Source organism: Mobula birostris, chromosome 31 (assembly GCF_030028105.1).
Source record: "Mobula birostris isolate sMobBir1 chromosome 31, sMobBir1.hap1, whole genome shotgun sequence".
Lineage (NCBI taxonomy): Eukaryota > Metazoa > Chordata > Chondrichthyes > Myliobatiformes > Myliobatidae > Mobula > Mobula birostris.
This window is the reverse complement of record NC_092400.1, coordinates 14,906,211-14,929,205: the sequence shown is the minus strand read 5'-3', so window position 1 is coordinate 14,929,205 and position 22,995 is coordinate 14,906,211. Positions and strand designations below refer to the sequence as shown.

At 41.2% G+C, this 22,995-nt stretch overlaps 1 protein-coding gene across 1 annotated transcript in view; it reads left to right on the top strand.

The window, feature by feature from the left end:
• The first annotated feature begins 5,532 nt into the window (after window positions 1-5,532).
• dhx37 (DEAH (Asp-Glu-Ala-His) box polypeptide 37) overlaps window positions 5,533-22,995 on the top strand; it is a 45,826-nt gene continuing 28,363 nt past the window's right edge. The window contains exons 1-12 of the mRNA XM_072247582.1: window positions 5,533-5,604; window positions 6,355-6,483; window positions 8,295-8,464; window positions 9,396-9,508; window positions 12,863-13,220; window positions 15,395-15,543; window positions 17,141-17,233; window positions 17,508-17,604; window positions 19,778-19,891; window positions 20,321-20,422; window positions 20,874-20,988; window positions 22,878-22,976. Coding sequence (XP_072103683.1) covers window positions 6,372-6,483; window positions 8,295-8,464; window positions 9,396-9,508; window positions 12,863-13,220; window positions 15,395-15,543; window positions 17,141-17,233; window positions 17,508-17,604; window positions 19,778-19,891; window positions 20,321-20,422; window positions 20,874-20,988; window positions 22,878-22,976 — 1,522 coding nt within the window. The 5' untranslated portion in view covers window positions 5,533-5,604; window positions 6,355-6,371. The remainder of the gene's footprint in view (window positions 5,605-6,354; window positions 6,484-8,294; window positions 8,465-9,395; window positions 9,509-12,862; window positions 13,221-15,394; window positions 15,544-17,140; window positions 17,234-17,507; window positions 17,605-19,777; window positions 19,892-20,320; window positions 20,423-20,873; window positions 20,989-22,877; window positions 22,977-22,995) is intronic.

The following is a 22,995-nucleotide window of genomic DNA, read 5'->3' as shown; positions in this document are numbered from 1 at the left end:
CCTTTCCAGGAAGAAAATTATATCCAATGCCTCACAAAATCTGCAGACAGGCATCCCTCGAAGACTTACCAAATCTCTTCTGGTCCCACAGATAAGGGACTAGTTGAATTTCCTTGGGCTCAGTCATTTTGAAAATATTTCACAGCCTCCCTTTTTCAGGTTGAATATTTTGTCTCTAAAATTACTCACGTTTGAATAGCACAATACTAAATCCTCACAGCACATTTTGAATATGTTTTTAACTACAGTAACTGCTCAGGAATGCTTTACTTAAATTCCAAACATTTGAAAATCAGTTCAATCCAGAATAGAACAGCATTGTGCTCTCAAGATCTTTGGCTTCTGACTTCTTGTTTGCCCATTTTACTGACATAAGGCTCCCCCGGATGGTGTCAGCAGTAGCATGGAAAACTCACTTCAGCATTATTTCCAGTCTCACTGCTCTGAAGAACGTCAGATTATTTTTGGTCACAACACCAGCAGGTTTTACTGGCCCTATTTCTCCTGAAGCCATGGTTTTAAAATGGCCAGCACCAAAACTGCACTGTTCACTTAGAAGTGTGACCACCATTGCAGTGTCACGTGATGTGCTTAGTCACGGGTGGAGGGCAGGGTCATTCAGGAATTAAAGTCGGAAAATACACAAAAATTCACTCAATATGTGGTGTTGAATGACACTAAAAGCTTAGGACATATTAGAATACAGAATTAGAATACTAGGTGCTTGACCGCTTTGTCAAGCACCTCCGCTCCGTCCGCCACAACAGCCAGGATCTCCCAGTTGCCACCCACTTCAATTCTGCTTCACATTCCCATTCAGATATCTCCATACATGGCCTCCTCTACTGCCATGATGATGCTAAACTCAGGTTGGAGGAGCAACACTTCATATACCGTCTAGGTAGTCTCCAGCCCCTTGGCATGAACATTGAATTCTCCAACTTCCAGTAATTCCCTTCCCCCATCCCAGTTTCACTCTGCCCCCTCCCCCGGCTGCCTACAACTTCCCTCATGGTTCCGCCTACTTCTCCTACCCGTTGTGCTTTCCCCTATTCCTTCTTCACCTTTCCTGCCTGTCCCCTCCCCCACCCCTTTTTCTTTCCCCTTACTGGTTTTTCACCTGGAACCTACCAGCCTTCTCCTTCCCACCCCCTCCCACCTTCTTTATAGGGCCTCTGCCCCTTCCCTCTTCAGTCCTGATGAAGGGTTCCAGCCTGAAACGTTGACTGATCGTTTCCACAGATGCTGCCCGACCTGCTGAGTTCCTCCTGTGTGTTGTGAGTATTAGGATACAATACAGGAACAGGCCCTTTGGCCCATAATGTTGTGTCAAACTAATTGAACTAGTAACACTGGATACTGAATATTTTGCTTCCTGAACACTTTAGGGGTGTATCTTATGGATTTTGCAATTAATCATGAAAAGCGCCATGAAATTTCCCTATCATGCACCACTTTTTAAAAAACTTCCTATATTTGTTATTTCAATTCATAATTCAAGTCAATTAAAATGTTGCCCACAATGTAAGCTGAAAAGTTTTCTATCTTGTCCAGGCAAGCGTAGGCAGGGTGGATACTGCATAGCAGGACAGGTTTTAGAAAGGTTATATATCTCAGTGAAGGATTTCGATATTTGAGACTGGTGTTTCCTAAGATAACTGATGCCAAGATTAAGGAAGGCATTTTTGTTGGTCCACAAATCAAACAGGTCATCAATGACAGGCAATTCAAAGAATTTCTAGTGGGACTGGAGAAAATCACATGGAGGGCATTCAAGGATGTTGCTGAAAATTTTCTTGGTAACTACAGAGCACCAAACAACTTGCATCTGGCTGACAAAATGCTTCAAGCATGCAAAACCATGAAGTGCAACATGTCACTAAAGATACATTTTCTGCACTCCCATTTAGATTTTCCCCTGCAAATCTCGGCACTGTAAGTGACGAGCATGGTGAAAGGACTCACCAGGCCGTGGAGAAATGGTATCAGGGCAACTGGAATCCATCAGTGCTGGCTGGTTATTGTTGGCACTGAAGCGAGAAGCCTCAGACACTGAGTACAAATGAAAATGATCAACAAACCATTTTTAGCTGAGTTGAACTATTGCAAAGCATCAGCACCATTATGTAATTAAACACATTATACTCAATAAAAGTTAATTTCTTGTTTCTCCAAATTCCTACATGATACAAGTAGTCTGAAATTATATTTGTGTTCAACTTGAAGTAGTCTATCATCAACAAAGTATCTGAGGATGCAGCACCTTCAAAAAAAATTTGTGTAAATGTCCAACTAAACTAAAACGCACCTGACTTCACCTATCAATTGCTAGCTTGTCCTCCTTCCCCTCCTCCCACCTTTTAATTCTGCCATCTTCCCCCTTCCTTTCCAGTTCTGACAAAGGTTCTCGGCCCGAAACGTCATTTCCATGGATGTTGCCTGACCTGCTGAGTTCCACCAGCATTTTGTGCGTGTTGCTTTGGATTTCCAGCATCTGCACTATTTCCTGTGTTCATAAAAGGAGCTTTCTACTCGTACTTTATTCATAATACACGACCAAATAAATCACTTTATAACCATGTAAGAAAAGAAAAAAGAAGCATTGTACTTTAGGACATTGTCAGTTGTGGTTAAGCTGGTGTTGCTCCACAATAAAAACATTTGAAAACTTTATAACCGTGTGAGCATATTGACAACTGAATTTCTATTCTAACCTCCCTGCATTTTGATTGATGAAATATTCATAGAACCATATAGGAGGGAAAGACCCCCTTGGCCCACCGGGTTCCATGCCAGCCAATAAGTACTTCTTTTACATATCCCATTTTCCAGCAGTCACCCCACACCCTTGAATTTAGTTGCTCGTCAAAATATTTATTCTGAAAGTGCCTGCCTCCACTACTCCCTCAGGCATTGCAATCCAGGTTGCAACCATCCTCTGGGTAAAAGGAAAATTACCCATATGCCCTATAAATCTCTAGCACTTATCTTAAACCATTGCCTTCTGTTTTTAGATACCACCGGTCGGAAAAAATGTTTCCAACTATCTGCCCTGATTTGTAATTCTGTATCAGCGTCCCCCTCAGCTTTCTCAATCCCAAGGAAAATGGCCTATCCAGTCTCCCCTCATAACTGAAATGCTCCATACCAAACAATACCCTACTGAATTATAAAGGCAAGAGGTTCTGCAGATGCTGGAAATCTTGAGTTATACGCGCAAAATGCTGGAGGAACTCAGCAAGCCGGGCAGCATCTATGGAGGGGAATGAACAGTCGACGTTTCGAGCTGGGACCGGAAAGGAAGGGGGCAGAAGTCAGAATAAGGAGGAGGAGGGAGGGGAAGGAGTACAAGCTGCCAGGTGGGGGGGGGCGATGAAGTAAGAAGCTGGGAGGTGATAGGCCAAAGAGGTAAAGGGCCGAAGAAGAAGGGATCTGATAGGACAGTGGACCGTGGAAGAAAGGGAAGGAGGAGGGGCACCACAGTGAGATGATGGGCAGATGAGGAGAAGGGGTGAAATGGTTACAGATTGGGGAATGGAAAAAGGAAGAAGTGGGTGAGAAATTGCCATAACATAGAGAGATTAATGTTCATACCATCAGGTTGGAGGCTACCCAGAAGATGAGATATTGGTCCTCTAGTCTGAGAGTGGCCTCATCGTGCCTGTAGAGGCTGCTGTTGACTGTCATGTCAAAGTCTAAGTAAACTTATTATCAAAGTACATATATGTTACCATCTACTCCCCGAGATTCAAAGTTTGAAGTTCAAAGTCCCGCAATCTACGTTGAGTTGCACCAACTAGAGGAGGCCACACCTGGAGCACCAAATACAATAGAGAAACCTGAAAGACTAGCAGCTATCGCCTCACCTGGACGGACTGTGTGGGGCCCTGAATATGGTGAGGGAGTGGATGTAGGGGGTAGGTGTGGCACTTGCCCTACTTGCAGGGATAAGTGCCAGGAGGGTGATCAGTGGGGAGGGACAAGGGAGTCACGCAGAGAGCGACCCCAAAGGAAAGTGGAGTATGGGGTGGGGGGGGGGTAGGGAAAGATGTGCTTAGGGAAAGATGTGCTTAGTGGTCGGATCAGTGGATCTCCTCTGTACCCTCCAGTACAATGACGGTATAGCGTGGAATCCAAAACTGCCCACAGACTCTAGCTGTGGCTGGCAAATGTTTCAGATAGTTATACAAAAACCTCTCCACTCTTGTGTCTTGGCAAATGAAAGCAATCGTTCTATATGCTTCTTTCACCACCTTCTGTGCTGTGCTGTGGCCGTCAGGGGACCATGTAGACCATTCATTCTGTGCAAATATCCTAGCTATATTAGTCCTCCACAACTGTATCATCTCAGATTTTTAAAATATTAAATTCTACTTGACAATTTTTTGTTCAAATAATCTGTAGCCTTTATCACAAATACCAGCAATTTTTATTTCATTTGCAAAATTGAGAACTGTACCTTTCACTTTAACACCCAGATCATTAATGAACATAACAAACCTCAAGGATCCCATCACCAGTTTCTGCAGAGCGCTAAATGGCACAGGCTTTCAAATACAAAACTGATCACGTCCCTCTGCTTCCTATCATCATGCCAATTTCCAATGCAATGTGCCAGTTTGCCTTGGATCCTATAACGTTCTCCCTTGCTGAAATTTACCAAAGGCCTTACTAAAGTCCAGGTAGAGTACACAGCTGCATTACTTATCACCTCCTCGAAAAATTCAATTATTCGGACAGGATCTCCCCACGTTAAGCATTCCTGGACAATTAGTGTTTCTACAAGTGCAGATTAATCCTGCCCCTCAGAATTTTTTAAAAATCTCTTCTGCCCGAGATGTTAGATTCACTGGCCTGAAATTACCCATCTTATCCCTGCTGCTCTTCTTGAGTAAAGGTACCGCATTGACCCTCCTCCAGTCATCTGGCACCTCTTTTGTGGAGCATAAATCTGTTTGAAATAAGGTTAAATTCAATTTATAAAAACTCAGCTCATTCTCCATATAGGCAGTCGGGAGCTCCCTTGTGACAGCTCTTAGCTGAATTTTATTTCTTTAGTTTTTTGAATGGAGTACCAGACATTGAATATTAGTTTCTGAAGGGGAAAAGATGTGGTCATGTGTCCAATGAAAAGTATCTGGTAATTTTTAAATTTTACATGGTAGATAAAGCAGTTCCTCATTGGAAGAATATTCGAATGAAGCTTTAAGAACAAAAGTTGAGAAGTTTGATATCTCTCTCGTGTGTGTGTGGCCACAGTATCACAAACCAAGAGAAAATCTGCAGATGTTGGAAATCCAAGCAGCACACACAACGTGTCTCGGCCGAAACGTTAACTCTACTTTTTTCCCCCCATAGATGCTGCCTGGCCTCCAGCTTTTTGCGTACGTAGCTTCAGTATCTTTCCAGGTTTCAAGCTCCCTCTCAAGGTTGCGTTGTGTTATCCGGTGGCTCGCTCTCACCCTCGGCCGCTTTGTTTGCCGGAACGGCTTCACGGCCGTGGATTCCGGTCGGAATCATTTTACGAGGTACCAGCAGACACTTCCGGCGAGGACATGTGTGGAGAATGAGAGCCTAACACAAACCTGCGATCGGGATTGAAAGGTGCACAATCCAGTTTCTCTGTAACATGACTGTTGTACCTCATTGACTCCGGATTCGGTGTCACTCTCTCACCCCCTCTCCACTAACCCCGGGTTCTGTGTCTCCATCCCCCTCACACTGACCCCGTACTCTGCGTCTCATCCCCTCTATTGACCCCGGGCTCTGTGCCTCCACACACTCCCATCCCCATCATTGACCCCAGGCTCTGTGTCTCCACACACTCCCATCTCCATCCCCTCTATTGACCCCAGGCTCTGTGTCTCATCCGCTGTATTGACCCCGGGCTCTGTGCCTCCACACACTCCCATCCCCATCATTGACCCCGGGCTCTGTGCTTCCACACATTCCCATCCCCATCATTGACCCCGGGCTATGTGCCTCCACACACTCCCATCTCCATCCCCTCTACTGACCCCAGACTCTGTGTCTCCACACGCTCCCATCCCCATTCCCTCTATTGACCCCAGATTCTGTAACCTTCCCCCAGCCTCCTTCCTCTCACCACAGGCTTTGTGTCTTCCCTCAGATCTGGACTTTGTGTATTCTCTGGCTGACCCTGGGCTTTGTGCCTTCCCACCCATTGTTCCTTCGCCTCCTTCCCAACCTTCCAGCACAAACGCACATACACCCCCCCCCCCCCGGACCCTACTGTCCTTTCTCTCCTCCATCCCTAAACCTGTTGCTTCAGCTCTCTCTGCTCATCTCTTTCTCCTCAGCCGATGCTTTGACATTCGCATTTCTCTGTGACAGATTGTGGATTTTCAATTATGGGGAGATTGCGTAAAAGGCACAACTGGAAGGCACGAGTTCAGGGGAGTACCGTGGCATGCAGTTCGGAACAATCTGATGATGGCGTCAAGGTTGAGATTGATCTGGAAGGTGTGTTTGAGAAAATAATTAATGAGCTGAATAGAAATTGAAATTACTCTGAAGGTAACTGACAATCTCCCAGTCTTCATCCACTTACTGATGTACTCCAGTGAACTGAAAATGCGCTTCAAAATTTTCTGTCCATTGCTTGAGAGTGACAGAAAAGAACCTAGTACATCACAGTACTAAGAACTTCCTACAGGGGCATGATTGAGCGCATCCTGATTGGCTGCATCACTGCCTGGTATGGGATCTGTACTTCCCTCAATCGCAGAACCCTGCAGAGAGTGGTGCGGACAGCCCAGAGCATCTGTAGGTGTGAACTTCCCACTATTCAGGACATTTACAAAGTCAGGTGTGTAAAAAGGGTCCAAAGGATCACTGGGGACCTGAGTCACCCCAACCACAAACTGTTCCAGCTGCTACCATCCGGGAAACAGTACCGCAGCATAAAAGCCAGGACCAACAGGCTCCAGGACTGCTTCTTCCACCAGGCCATCAGACTGATTTAATTCATGCTGATACAACTGTATTTCTATGTTATATTGACTGTCCTGTTGTACATACTATTTATTATAAATTACTATAAATTGTGTTTTGCCCATTTAGACGGAGACATAATGTAAAGATTTTTACTCTTCATGCATAAGAAAGATGTAAGAAATAAAGTCAATTCAATTCAATTCTGGCCTTTGTGCCCTCAATATTGCATCAACCTTTTGATCTACTCTTTGATCAATCTAACTCTTTTCTCCTACATTGGCCATCATACTTTATTGTTTTTCATCCACGTGCCAATCTCAGAGTCAGTGTTTCTAATGTATCAGCTTCAATCAAGCCCCTGGCAATGCATGCCAAAGACACAGTAGAGTCAATTCTCAATCTGGCTTTATGCTTCATGAAAGTAATTTTAATAAGTTGTCCTAGTAGCACACACAATACTCATTTTAATCATGTGATGGTTCTTGAGAGGGTCCAGGGGAGATATTCCAGTATATTACCTGTTATGGAGCAATTCAGCTTTGGGGAGAGACCGGATAGACTGGGTTAATTTTCCCTGAAGCCAAGTGGTTGAGGGGTGACCTGAGAAAAGTATTTAAGCTTATGAGGAGGTAGACAGGGAAGATAGTAAAAATTCTTCTCCTACGTCCAAGACAAAAGGGAATAGATTATGAGATGTAAATTTAGAGAAGGTCTGAGGGGAAGTTTTTTCTTGGAGGGTGGTTGAGAGTGCTACCTGAGGAGGTGATGGAAATAGATACTTGCAGCGTTCAAGAGTCGTAGGTAACTACAGTAACTGAATTGCCAAGGCATAGAAGACCAAGGGCCTAATGTGGGTAAATGGGATTACTGTAGATGGGTGTAGCGGGCTACTTGACTCTATGACTTTGTGTGTATGCAATGTTGAATACCTATCACACCTTTACCGGGGAAAAAACTTTGCATGTGCAATCTCATTCTTGTAAAAATCAATGGTGAGATTCTTGTGCAGTTTACATAACATGGAGTTGTCAGGTCATTGTATGTATAGGAGCTGAATTTTAAAATTGAGAGAATTACAGTGATAATTTTGTGAACAGATTAAGAAATGACTGTTTGTAAAGATAAGCATGAGGAGTCGCATGCTGGATACCTCTGTCTCTCCCTCTCAAAATTTAAGTGTAGGTGATCATTTCCAGACAGATTGATAATTATTACAAAAAGATTCCTGATGTAATTTGTTTTTGCATTTGGTTATTCCCTAGTTGTGCACTGTGACTCTGTATGCTTGCTGCTGATCAGACTTGAATGAAGTTTTAAAACCGGCTGTGCTTTTGCAGATGGGATTACGTTAAAAGGAGTTGATGAGTGTAATGCCCTGGTATTACCTGCAAAAAGAGCGAAAAAGAAGCAGGTGAACAAAGAAGTTCCAGCACCAAAGCAACCTCTGAGCAAGAAGAGAAGGAAGCAGCTGGAGAAAATATTGGAGCAGAAGAAAAAGAAAGTTCAGGTTAACCATGTTCAATATTAAATACTAAGCCCGACTTAACATTGATTTCACTTAAGATCAGTATTGTACAACTTCATTTTTGATTGTGTTTTATTAAAAATACACAATGACCTGAAATTTTAGAGACCACCTTCCTGAGGAGAAGCAAGTTAGCCTGCAATCTTGTAAAGCTGAACTGTGTCAAATCCTTGGAATCTGTGGCTCACGGCTGGAGGCCCTTTATGGCTGACAAAATGAGCTTATTGGTAGCTATAGCTCAGGTGAAGTAAGGTGATCAATGTCCTTCAATATTGACAACCTCACTTGCCAAGATCTGCAACATCCACAAAATGCATTTCAGCTAATTTTTTTTAACCAACAATCAGTCTTAGCAAAGCTTTTTAAGGATAATATTCTAAGAAAAGTTTTTTCAACAAAAAGGTTCCCCTGAGGCAGGTGGAAGATCTGACCTGGACCCAACTGGTGCTGCTCCTTCCGTGGGTTGCTAGATAGTCGGAGTCTGCCTTCCTTGCACTTTAATCCAGACTGAGATTGCAAAGAATTTCCTGCCGAAGAGCCTCAGCCAGAAACGTCGACTGTGCTGTTTTCCAAAGATGCTGCCTGGCCTGCTGAGTTCCTCCAGCATTTTGTGTGTGTTGCTTATATTTGCAGCATCTGCAGATTTTCTCTTTATTTTTAAAGCATTTTGATCTAACCCTCCAAATTTCCAGGTTTCTTTTAATTGAAAGTTTATTGCTTAATTTAAAAAAAAACTCAATCCCCTTAAGCACCATTAAACAACCTTACTAATTGTAACAAGTGGCAGTTAGCATTCTGTCTCTGAGTGAATTAATGGTGAGTACAAAAAAAGGGAATTGTTCTGACTTATTGCATTCTGTATAATTCTGTGCCGTTGAAAACCCTTTCAATTAATTTCCATATTTCTTCACAGAGGAAAGAAATTCTGAGCAAACTTGCAGAATGTCAGGTCTCAGAGTCAGAGATGAAACTTTTCTACACTACCTCAAAAATAGGCATCGGAGAACGCTTGTACCAGACTAAGCTGTATGTTGTTTGTTATTTTAAGATAATTATTGTATGTGTGTGTATATATGAAATATATGTGTGTATGATATAAGTCTGTGTGTGAGTATGTATGAATATACAAAACATTGTGTGTACATTTACAAAATGCACTGAAAAGTTTACAAATACCCCTGCGTCACCCCCACCCCCCCACCCCTTTGGTCCTTTAGGGACATAGGCTGGCTGTTGTCCATAAGATTTCTGTTCACTTACTGCAGAGCCTTATAAAAGCATTCAGCCCCCAACCCTTTGTTGACAGAAATGGGTATTACAATGAGGGATTTTGATCAAGTTAATTGGGAATTTTTATTTGTGAATCAAGTGCTCTTTTCTCACGGTAGAGCCCCAGAAAACGGAAAATTGCAAAGAATGAAAACTAGAAGTTTGAAAGCTGAATGTCAGCAGTTCAAAAGTATTCATCCCCCTTTGCTCAGTACTGAGTTGAACCACCTCTGGTAGTTGTTACAACCCGTAGTCTTTTGGAGAAGTCTCTATTAGCTTTGCACAGTGTAGTGGAGCAAGATCTGCCCAATCCACCTTGCAAAATTGCTCAAAACTGCCAGGTTAGTTGAGCTGCGAAAGTGGGCAGCAATCTTGAGGTCTTGCTAGAGATGTCCGACCGGGTTAAGGTCAGGATTCTGACTGGGCCACTCAAGGACTTCAATTTTCTTCATTTGAAGCCACTACATGGTTGCTCTGGCAGTGTGCTTTGGGCTTTTGTCCTGCTGAAAGGTGAACCTGCTCCCTAGTTTTAAGCTTTCTGGTAGAGACTAGCAGGTTTTTTTAATCCACGATCTCTCTGTATTCAGCAGCAATCATCTTCCCATTAATCCTAACCAAATTTCTAGTCCCTGCTGCTGAAAAGTATCTGCATAGCATGATAATACCTCCACCATATTTTAAGTAGGGATGGTGTTACCTGGCTGAAGAGCAGGTTATACTTACCAATTTTTCTAATAGGTTTACACCACATGTACCGTTGAGACTGAAAAGTTCCACTTTTGTCTCGTCCAGCCACCAGATCTTCTTCTATATCTTTATAGTATTTTCTACGTGATGCTTTACAAAGTCTTCATGGGCAAGGATATGCTTTTTTTTTAAGCTTGGACTTCTTCCTTGCCACTCTTCCATAAATACTCTTTTTTTTTGCTGTGTCTCAGAGATTGTGAACTTCGTCTCCAGTTGTAGCCACTGACTTCTGCAGCTCACTCAGGGTAACTGTTGACATCACAGTAGGCTCTCTTACAAGTGCCATTCTTCTCCGGTGACCAAGTTTAAAGGGGCGGCCTGACCTAGGCAGTGTGGCTGTGGTTTCATTTTTTTTTCACTTTTCCATGATGGACTGTATTGACCTCTGCAGTATGTTCAGTGCCTTTGAGATGGTCTTGTAGCCTTCCCCAGATTTGTGTTTCTCTGTTATAATTTCCCTGACTTGCCTTGAATGCTCTTTTGTCTTAATTTTGGTTTGGTCTATTGAAAATCTACCATACTGTTGGACCTTACAGATAGAGGGGGTCTTTATTCCAGTGATCCCTCCAGTTTTCTACATCAACAAATTGGGTGAGTTGGTCAGGTAATATATAGTATTGCACCTGAGGAAAGGTAGCATAGTAATTACAAAGGGGATGAATACTTTTTCAGCCTCACATTTTAATTTTGATTTTAAATTTTTAGTAAATTGACAGGTTTTGGAATTTTTCTTTTGCTTTACCATATTGCATTATGTTTTGCAGATTTGCTCAAAATATCTTATTTTAATGTACTTCAAATTTAGAAAATGGGACAGTAAAATGTGAAAATAGTTTTAGGGGCTGAATACTTCTTCAAGGCACTGTATAATCTGCCAGATAGAGCATAATTAAGTTTCGAAAAGCAATTTTGCTTTTGTTTATTAATTTGTAAACTTGAGATCACAGTCTGCCTTCTAATTTATGCTAGAATTCCCCATGAATTGTCATTTGCAGAATTGGGCTTTTACAGGAATGTTCAATTTCAGGAGCACTATTTGTAGATGGCATAAAGCAGTTCTTTCCATTTGTCTTCACATTCTGAAATAGTAATAATGTTTTTATGTATTTAGCCACTTCTTCATTTGGCACCATTTATTTCTGATATTCTACTTGTTTCATTTATTTTAATTGAAGACCTCCAAGATCCTACTGGTTGTGATTTGGACAATTTTATACTAATTTCAGAAGAATGTAAATCTGAACACATTTCTCCAGCAATTTTGTATCGTATTTTGCCAAAAAACATTCTTGGCTAAGGAAACTAGTGTATAGGTGCTGACAATTTGACGTCTATCCTGCAACTTATAAATGGGGTGCCATACATAATATGACCTCAACATAATGTACTGTCAGGAGACAAGTTTAACACCTACCCTGTAAATGATACTAGCATTTATCCATTTTTGGGGACATAATAATCGTGTGGTATATCCAAAACCACTTACAATCTCATTGTATTGAGGTTGCATTATATTTAGTTACTACATTTTATAAATTGATTTTACACCATCTACCTCAGGGGTTCCCAACCTTGGGTCATAGAAACATAGAAAATAGGTGCAGGAGTAGGCCATTCGGCCCTTCGAGCCTGCACCACCATTCAGTGTGATCATGGCTGATCATCCAACTCAGAACCCTGTACCAGCCTTCCCTCCATACTCCCTGATCCCCTAGCCACAAGGGCCATATCTAACTCCCTCTTAAATATAGCCAATGAACTGGCCTCAACTGTTTCCTGTGGCAGAGAATTCCACAGATTCACCACTCTCTGTGTGAAGAAGTTTTTCCTAATCTCGGTCCTAAAAGACTTCCCCCTTATCCTCAAACTGTGACCCCTCGTTCTGGACTTCCCCAACATCGGGAACAATCTTCCTGCATCTAGCCTGTCCAATCCCTTTAGAATTTTATATGTTTCAATAAGATCCCCCCTCAAACTTCTAAATTCCCATGAGTATAAGCCTATAACTACAATAGGATCAATGGAAGATAAGCCAGAGTGCAGAAGACAACAAACTGTGCAAATGCAAATATAAATAAATAGCAATAAATATTGAGAACATGAGATAAGAAGATAAAGAGTCCTTAAAGTGAGATCATTGGTTGTGGGAACATCTCAGTGGGTCCATGAACCTCTTGGTTAATGGTAGGGGTCTATGGCATGAAAAAGATTGGGAACCCCTGTTCTACCTCATTATGACTGCACCTTATTGTCTGCCAGCCCTGCACCTTCTCTGTAACCTGTAACACATTATTCTGCATTCTGTTATTCTTTTCACTTGTTGAATTAATAACACTAAAGGATTAATGACTTTCTACATCTTAGGTCTGAACATAAGGTTGACAATGAGTGCCAAATCAACAGTGTTAGTGGGGCAAACAGGAAAAGATTCAAAAGAAGCTCTGAGGTTGTGGAGGAAGCACCAGAATCTGAAACAAGCTCATCTTCAGACAGCTCAGATGAAGAAGCAGAACAAATGGATGATGTAGAAAGTAAGGAAAGAGACAGCACACAGACAAATACAAACGAGAATGTTAGCAATGAACAAATTAAAAACTCGAGCACTTCCAAAGCACTGACAGAGAAACCTTCTGTTGATAAGGAAACCAGTCAAAATGCAACAAAGCAACCTTCCTCGGAACCTGCCATTTTTATTCCAGTGAACAGGACACCAGAGATTCAGGTACTGTAACAAACTCTAAATTACTATTTTCATTTAGGGCTTCACTTTTCTTCTGTTCAAGGTAAATTTTATTATTAGAGTACATATTGTTGTTGTTGGTCCATCGTTGTCGTCGATGAAGACCTCGACACCATTATGATGGTGCTGAGACCAGTGCTTGATTTGGATTTAAGTGAGGGAGAGTTGGGCAGTGTCAGCCTCACTCTCTCTTCCCAATTCCTATCTGGATCCAGCGGCAAGACAAGAGTCGAGATGGCTGGAGATGGGACTAGGCACAGCAGATGACCAGGACGTCTTCTGTGTCTTGTCCTGCTCTACACGTTCCACGACGCTTGCAGAGACCGCCTTCTTGACCGTTGGACCTTCTATTGGTCTCGTCCGCTCAGTCCACCGGAGTCTGTCTTCACATGCTGGGATAGACAACTCCCTATCTCACCGAGGGTTTGAGACCCGTCGGCTATCCTCACCTGGTTTAGCCGGCTTGTCGAAGCCGTTGCCCGGGGTGTGGCCGCTGTCGCATGCAAACGGCTATGGGGAGTCACAGGTGAGAGCTGAGTGCCAGGTGGGGACCAAAGGTGGACAAGCCACCCTGAAAAGGACGTGACATGTTCCCCCACCAGAGGTGCTACCCCTCCCTGACACCCCATACACCCCATAGACACAGAGTACATATATGTCACCCCACATACAACCTGAGCTTCATTTTCTTGTGGGCATACGCAGCAAATCTATAGAATAGTAACTACAATAGGATCAATGGAAGATCAGCCAGAGCGCCGAAGACAACAAACTGTGCAAATGCAAATATAAATAAATAGCAATAAATATTGAGAACATCAGATAAGATAAAGAGTCCTTAAAGTGAGATCATTGGTTGTGGGAACATCTCAGTGGATGGGCAAGTGGGTGCAGTTATCCCTTTTTGTTCAAGAGCCTGATGGTTGAGGGGTAGTACGTGTTCTTGAACCTGGTAGTGCGAGTCCTGAGGCTCTTGTACCTTCTACCTGATGACAACAGCAAGAAAAGAGCATAGCCTGGGTGGTGAGAATCTCTGATGATGTATGCTTCTTGGCTACAACAAAGTTTCATGTAGATGTGCTCAATGGTTGCGAGGGCTTTAACTGTGATGTACTGGGCTGAATCCGGTACCTTTTGTAGGATTTTCTATTCAAAGGCATTGGTATTTTGATATTAATAGTCAATATTAACCTGCAATAGGTGTCTTAAAGATGCAATTTTCATCTTACATTTCTAATTTCCGATTGTTTAAAGCCATACTGTGGTTTAGAAGTCATGCCACCATTTTCTGTACATGCATGTAAGAAGATTTGATTCATATCATGTATACTGGTAATGGCAAACACTGCTTGATATGAAAAAGTGATGTTCTTTCAGCTTCCCTGATAAAACGTCATCACCTGTATAAGAATGGAAGCGGTGGACACTGTTGTTCCCTAAAGTTTATTTTACCACTTGAGATTGAGGTTTATCCCATTGTGCTCTTCATGAAGACATTTAACTCCATCTCTTTCCTTGCTTTAAGACAACCTCTCATTCCAGACATGCAAGCGATGGGAAATGTACTTCATTGAGATCATCTCTCATTGTTATAAATGCAAGGCAGTAATAAGTCTAATCTGGTTAACTTCTCCTTGGAGGTCAAATCCATGTCCCAGAAATCAATCAGATGAGCTTTGGTTGCACTCTCAATTATAAATATATCTGTCAGAAGGGCGAAACACTCCTGTTCACATTATTCCAGATGCAACCTCAACAAGGCCCTTAAATTATATGTCGACTGTAGAATATGCACATGGAATTGATACATTGTGCATTTCTTGTTGTGATGTAATGCATTTTGCAATTGTTTCTGGATGGTATAAAATTGAGCTGTTGAAATAGCTAGTTTGAAAATGGAGATTTTGATGTGGTTTGATGTTATTCATAATAACTTGCAAACCTGTTCAGTGTTTCTTTGCCACTTTCAAAATGAGATTTGATTATTTGGCTTGAAAATTATGAAGTTATCAGTTTGTCAGTTGGTATGCTTCATCAATTCATAATGTAGACTATCTCAGTCGCGGTCATCAATAAACGTATTACTTCACCTTCTATGTTAGTCAATTGGTTCTTTTACTGACTTCAAAGGATGTGCTTTCTGATTATTCTTCCAGGAAGCTCGCCTCAAGTTACCAATTCTAGCAGAAGAGCAAGTTGTCATGGAGGCCATTAAGCACAATCCAGTTGTAGTTGTATGTGGTGAGACAGGCAGTGGCAAAACAACACAAGTTCCCCAGTTTGTTTATGAAGCTGGCTACGCCAGGTATGTTTGAGAATTTATTTATCTGTCTGTCTATCCATTTATATATTTATTTATTGGGATGCAGTGTGGAATAGGCCCTTCTGGCTCTTCGAGCGATCCCCAATTTAACCCTAGTGTGATCATCGGACAATTTACAGTGACCAATTAACCTACCAACTGGTACGTCCTTGGACTGTGGGAGGAAACCGGAGCACCTAAAAGAAACCTATGCCAATAACATATAAACTCCTTTCAGGCAGTAGTAGAAATTGAACCTGGGTCGCTAGTACTGTAAAGCGTTGTGCTAAACCACTAGGCTAATGTGCTGCCCCAATGGCAGCTGCAATATTCATAAAATTTGTTTATTTTTCTGAAGAAGGATGTATTCAGTAACAAAATAGCAAATGAGTTTTCACCTTCCTCGGAATTCTGATGGAAAATATTCAGTTTCAGTGCAATTGTCTAATTTTACTGTGACATTACGATAAAAGTTTGTCAGAAACCTTTTTATACAAATACATTTAAACTGCAATGTTGAACATTGGAGTTTATTTGTAAGTATTTGTGTGAAATATTGTTAGCAATTCTGTTTATATTGTTTGAATGAGGTGTTGATTCAGATTATATTTACAGAATATTTTTTGTAAATTTCATGCATGATTAGTTGAATTGGTGCATTAGTCCTGATCTAATTTTCTATCAGATAGTATGAACAAGATGTACCACATGTTGATCAACTCAAGTCTAAAAATGTATTATCAATTAGGATATTATTTCTTATGGTATAGAATTGAAAAGTAGAGAAGTTATGCTAAACTATACAACCTTGGTTTGGCCAGATTAGATCAAAGTATTCAGTTCCTAATAAAAACATCTAGACATTAGAGAAGATAGAAAAAGAATGGATTAAAAATCTGACATGAGTCAGAACTGCAAATTGAAGGAAGAACAGGCTTGATTTCATCCAAGAAGATTTTGAGTTGTGATTTAATAGAGCTCGTCGATGGAACAGTAGAAGTTTGTCTTCTGTTGCATGTGCCGAATGTGATGTAGTTGCCCCTGTGCTTTTCCAAAATTTGGCCCAGTCGACTTTAAGAGAACTATAGTTCAGAAGTGGTGTTCAAAGTACGTTGCTGCAAAGTCATGACATTACCCCCGACGACATTTTTCTAGCTCGGTCAGCATGTCCATTTGGCAAGCGGCCATCAGTGTAAAATATCCCCCAGAGAAATCAAATTAAGCAATTCTGAAGAACCACTTCGCCAAGAGCATGGCAGGGAAACTGCTCCTACTGGGAACAGCAAAATAAATGGATTGGGAAAGCTTGATGGGTTTATGAGTTAGAAAGAATTGGAACGTTTTGCTGATAATTGAAATGGGAGACAGAGTTAAATGAATATGGTGCAGATTTTGGACAGTCATGCTTAATTATGGGATTCAACCCACATGTACCTAATTATTGTGTAGAACAGGGGTACCCAACCTAGGGTCCACGGACTTGGTTAATGCCAGGGGTCCATGGCATAAAAAAGATTGGGAACCCCAGGTTTAGAATAAACGTGAAGCTTTTTAATGACTAAGTTTGGACTTTAAGTGCTTCTCTGATTACTGCCCACAGTGGTGATGGAATCATTGGCATCACAGAGCCCAGGAGGGTAGCAGCTATAAGTATGTCTGAGCGAGTTGCAAAGGAAATGAATCTTTCGCAGAGGTACAATCTCTTCTTTCTTTACTATGAACTCAAATGTTACTGTGCTTAAGGCTTTAACAGAGATCAAAATTGCACTAATAAAAGAATGATTGAAGTTTACCTTTTGACGAGCAGTGAGTTGTAAGTCATTTGCAAAATAGAACACGAGCAGAAAATGTTTGAAGTGACATACAGGTGTAGTTCTCTGCTTATCAGTTCTATTGATTTTGTAGATGATTTAGTCGGTCCCTTTTAGCTGTGATAGTACTGATTATGTAACTTGTGGCTTTTGAAGGGTGGTTTCTTATCAAATACGATACGAAGGAAATACAACTGAAGACACAAAAATTAAGTTTATGACCGATGGTGTCCTTCTAAAAGAAGTACAGAAGGTGGGTTGAATTAATATATTTATTGTTAGAAAAATAATCAATTGATGGTGATTGATTGCCTGTTTACTAGGATGTTGCCTGCATTAGAGGGCATGATCAACGAGAGGTTGGACAAACTTGGGATGTTTTCTCTAGGGTGGCGGAGCTGAGGACAGATTTGATAGGTATTCATAAGATTATGAGATGCATAGATAGAGTAGATGGGCAGTAGCTTTTTCCAAGTGTTGAAATGTCTTAATACCAGAGGTATTAGAGGTGAGAGGGGATCATTTCAAAGGAGATGTGAGGGGCAAGTTTTTTTTACATAGAGAGTGGTGGGTGCCTGGAATGCGTTGCTTGGGGTGGTAGCAGAGGTAGAAACATTAGAGACGTTTAGAAAGGCACATAAACGTGAGGAAAGTGGAAGGACATGGGCCTTGTGTAGGCAGTCAATTGAATTGGTTCAGCACAACGGTGTGAGCCGAAGGGCCCATTCCTGTGCTGTACTGTTCTATGTTCAATATTTTATTCCTTGGAAGGTAGAAGAATGAAGGGAGATTTGATAGAGATATACAAAATTATGAGGGTTGTAGATAGGGCTGAGGTTGGGTGAGACTAGAACTAGAGGTCATGGGTTAAGAGTGAATGGTGACATGTTTAAGGGGAACATGAGGTGGAATTTCTTCACTCAGAGGATGGTGAGAGTGTGTGACGAGTTGCCACCTGAGTGTTGGGTGCTGGTTCAATTTAAATATTTAAGAGAAATTTAGATAAAGGGGTATGGAGGGCTATGGTCAGGGTGTGGGTCAATGAGACCAGGCAGATTTGTAGTTCGGTATGAACTAGATGGGCCGAATACCCTGTTTCTGTGCCATAACTCTGTTAGCCACTATTTTCCAGAGTAACTGTGATTCACCAGTTGATGAAAAAGGGATGAGAGATCCTGTTACAAAAATCAGTAGAGACCCCAACATGGATTTCCCTTTCCTGACCTGATTTACAATTAAGCACCAGCTGTATGTGATCTGTGATGTTAATGTCAAGCACATTGGGCAGTCTATCAGACTGAAAGCAAAAGACACTAATTATCTGTGTTCTACTCTACCACATGAACCATTCTACAGCATGGACCCCGCATCCATTAATTACCCTAGTATCTTAAAGTCTATTGATCACTGTTTTAGGCATCGAGAGTAGAGAATGCTCTGAACTAAATGTCTGATATTTTATTTTGATTTTGATCTCTGGATCTAGACACCCCAGCAAGGGTAGGCTCAGATCTGCATCTCCTCCGACAAGCTCCATAGGGAATTCATTCAAATCTGTAACGCTTAACATTCTTTTTCAGCGTGAATGGTGCATTTAAAAAATAGAAGTTACACTAAATCTGATTATGTGGTATGCTTAAAAGACCTCCCACGGAGGAGCAGCTTTAAACCAGCAGTGTCGACTTAATAGCGTATAAAAGTTGCTCTCAGTTTTAGCGATAATGGTGACAAGCAAGTGAAGCTGTGACTGATGTTACAACTATAAATTCTAGGCTATTGATTTCTTTGAAGCTGCTGCTATGTTTAAAACCGCATGAGGAACTCTGGGCTTGTACATTCTGCAGTGCATGCAAAGCTGGTTGCCCTTAGTCAACAGTGCTCAATACAAGAGCACTAGTTCATTTATGGTTTAGGCAGACTAAGCACCATTGTTACATGGTGATTCATTTTCATGTTGTGTTGGAACGCAAAAAAGGTTGTGATCACATTATGCCAAAATAATATATTTAGTCACTCATATTACAGTTGTGTTGTATGCATTGTATATTTTCACTGTTTATATAAAGTTCACTAAGGTACAAGGTACTTGGTATTTCTGATTGGGGACCTTGAGGTGCACATATCAAAGGGGATACTTAGAACTGTTTTACATGGCTCAGTTAATATATTTGAGCAAGATACTAGTTTCTAAGATTTTGTTACAAGGTTTGATGAGAGGAGTTGAATGAGCCAGTGAATCTGCAAATGAGATTTTGAAAATGACCTAGTTTTACAAGTTGTCATATTACGTTATTTAATACTGAAGTGGTAATGTCTAAAAAAAGACCTGAAATAATTTAGTTCAATTGTAGGCTTAACCTAGCTTTAACAGATTTATGTCCTTCAGTTCCAGCCAGAAATTGTGAAAAATGTTTCAAATTTTGCAGGATTTTTTGCTCACGAAATACAAAGTGATTATTATTGATGAAGCTCATGAGCGAAGTGTGTACACAGACATCCTGATTGGTCTGCTATCTCGTATTGTTCCACTTCGAGAAAAGGTAAAAACAGAATTGCCCGAAAATCTTGAGATACAGAATAAAATTTGCTCTCATGGAATTTAATGTGTGTGCTTTGGAGGGCGGGGAAACAAAATAAATAATATTTTTTTTCAATTTCCTTTTCCTGACCATCATGATTTGGATGACCATCCATTTTCTAGGAAACCAACCACCCGAATAAAGAAGCTTACATAAATAATTTCTTTCCAAGACTAGAATGAAAGAATCTTACATGTTTTTTGCAAAAACTTAAAATATTCAATGATCTAGCTGTTGGAGAAATTATCAAATAAAAAAAATCAGATAGAATCCATGTAACTCTTAGATTTCATTATCAGATTTATTAACATAATAGAGCTACTAATAAGTTGTTATTTTCTACATTTATCCTCTGCACATGAATTGTTCATCACTACTTGTTCCCTACAGAAAGGGCAACCGATGAAACTGATTGTGATGTCTGCTACTCTACGTGTGGAAGATTTTACAGAAAACAAAAGACTGTTTCCAACCTCTCCCCCTGTCATTAAGGTAATATAATTATGATAATATGCTCATATGCTTATGCTAATGTTATGCAGAAATGTTTACATATGAGACATATTGAAAGAAAATGCCGTAAGACTATAAGACATCAGAGCAGAATTAGGCCATCAAGTCTGCTCTGCCATTCCATCATGTTTGATTTATTACCCCTCTCAATCCCATTCTTCTGTCTTCTCCCTGTAATCATTGACACCCTTACTAATCAAGAATCTATCAACCTCCATTTTAAATGTACATACTGGAGCTCAGCTGTCATCAGTGGCAATGAATTCCACAGATTCACCACCCTCTAGCCAAAGAAATTCTTCCTCATCTCTGTTCTAAAGATATTAACTTTGCACATATTTCCTTCTACTGGACTTATCATTTTATAATATGTGTAAAAAAATCATTTTGAGGACAGTTAGGTAAATATTATTTCCAATAATCCTTTAAGGTGGATGCCAGACAGTTTCCTGTCACAGTTCATTTTAACAAGCGGACTCCACTTGATGACTATGCAGGGGAGACTTTTAGAAAAGTTAGCAAGATCCATCGGATGTTACCTCCAGGTAAGAAAATTGCCATTAGTGTCTTTCTGTTTTTACATTCATCTAGGTGAATTTTTTAATTTAATTTTTCTAATTGGAAGATTTTCTTCCGAGGGAATTCTTCAATTTGGGCTCAAAATACAACATTTTTTTTAACATAAGAGACAGATTCAGATTTATTTATTACAGGTATGTCGAAACATAGAGTGAAATGCATCATTTGTGTTAACAACCAACACACCCAAGGATGTGGTGGGGAGCAGCCCACAAGCGCCGCACATTACAGCACCAATATAGCACACCCACAATGCTCGGCAGAACAACACAGAACACAATAAGCAACAAAATAGTAACACCTAAGTCCCTTTCCTCTCTCTATCACCCACCCTCCTACACACACACACACACACACACACACACACACACACACACACACACTCTCACTCACTCACTCACTCACTCTCACACTCGTCCAACCCCAGGACAGGCCTGACCTCTAACTCCCCCACACCCCTCTCTCCAGACTCTAATCTGACCTCTAACACCCCACATCACTGTCCCTAAGACCTAATCTGACCTCAAAATCCCCTGCCTGTCCCCAAACCATCCCTGTAAGCTTAACAAAACAATTGAGTCTAAGCCACAATCTCGACAGGGTCTGCATCTTGGCGCCATCTTTAATAATCTTCTTCACACAAAGGGTGCTGGACGTTTGGAATGAGCTGCCAAAATTAATGGTTGTACTGGGCACATTAGCAACATTTAAAAGCCTTTAGATAAGCACATGGAGAGGAGAGGTTTAGAGGCTGTGGACTAGATGCTGGCAGATGGGACTAGCCCAGTGAGCAACACAGTCACCATGGATGATTTGGACAAAAGGGCCTGCACCCATTATCTGTGCCTCTATGACTAAAAGTTGATTTGGCCATTTAATGAAATACGCATTTATGAAAACATCTAATTCTTTCAACACAGAAGAGCAGCTTGAGCAATCTTGACTCCCCCCCCACCCTCCAGTGTGGTCAGTATAGGCTTTCTCCATTTTCCTCCTGCATCCTAAATATGTGCAAGTTGCTGGGGTAATTGCCTGCTATAAAGTATCTCTGGTGTGTAAGTGAGAGGTAAAATCTGGGAAGATTTAGCGGCATCACTGGGAGAATTAAAATGGGTTAAGGTTGGATTCGTGTAGAATTAGGTGTTTGTTGTTCAGCGCAGACTATGGATAAGTCAGAGTTTCCACTTGTATCTATCTCTGACTCTGACTTAAACTTTTGCACAATACTGTATTTGTCAATGTGGAGCAGAGAGTGAGTTTGTAAATCTTGCGGGAGCAACGGGTGTTGGGAATGGCAAGGGGGAACACCGCAGGAGAGATATGGGACAGGTGGCAGAGGAGGAGTGCCTGGGTCAGTGTGGACACACCCAACCCTGAGACACCAGGCAAGGTCATTTGATTCCAAACTATTGGTTTATTGATCATTACAGAATCTCACTCTGGTGCTTCCCACTTCTTCCCCTCTCTCTTTCCCTTTTCCCAAACATGATTTCCCTCTCTCTGCCCCCTCCCACTCTCAGCCCATTACAGAGACCCATATCAGAATTAGGGTTTATCATTACTCACATATGTCGCGAGCATTTTTTTTTTGCGGCAGCAGTACAGAGCAATACATACAATTACTGAGGTACTGTGCAAAAGTCCTAGGCACCCCGGTATATACAGTATATGTGCCTCAGAGTTTTGCATAGTACTGTACGATTTGACCCTACGTGTTAATGTACTTGATATGGTTTTGATCTTGCATAATTAGAGCTAAGTGTTTTTTTTAAGAAAATGTAGACCTTGTTGATTAAGTATTTACATGCATTCTTTTGGAACTCAAATGATCACAAATCAAAATTACTTCTTGTAGGAGGTATCTTGGTATTTCTGACAGGGCAGGCCGAAGTGAATTCTCTTTGCAGAAGGCTGAGAAGAGCCTTTCCCTACAGGCCTAACAGCACCTTGCAAGGTAAACATCTTGCTTTGCA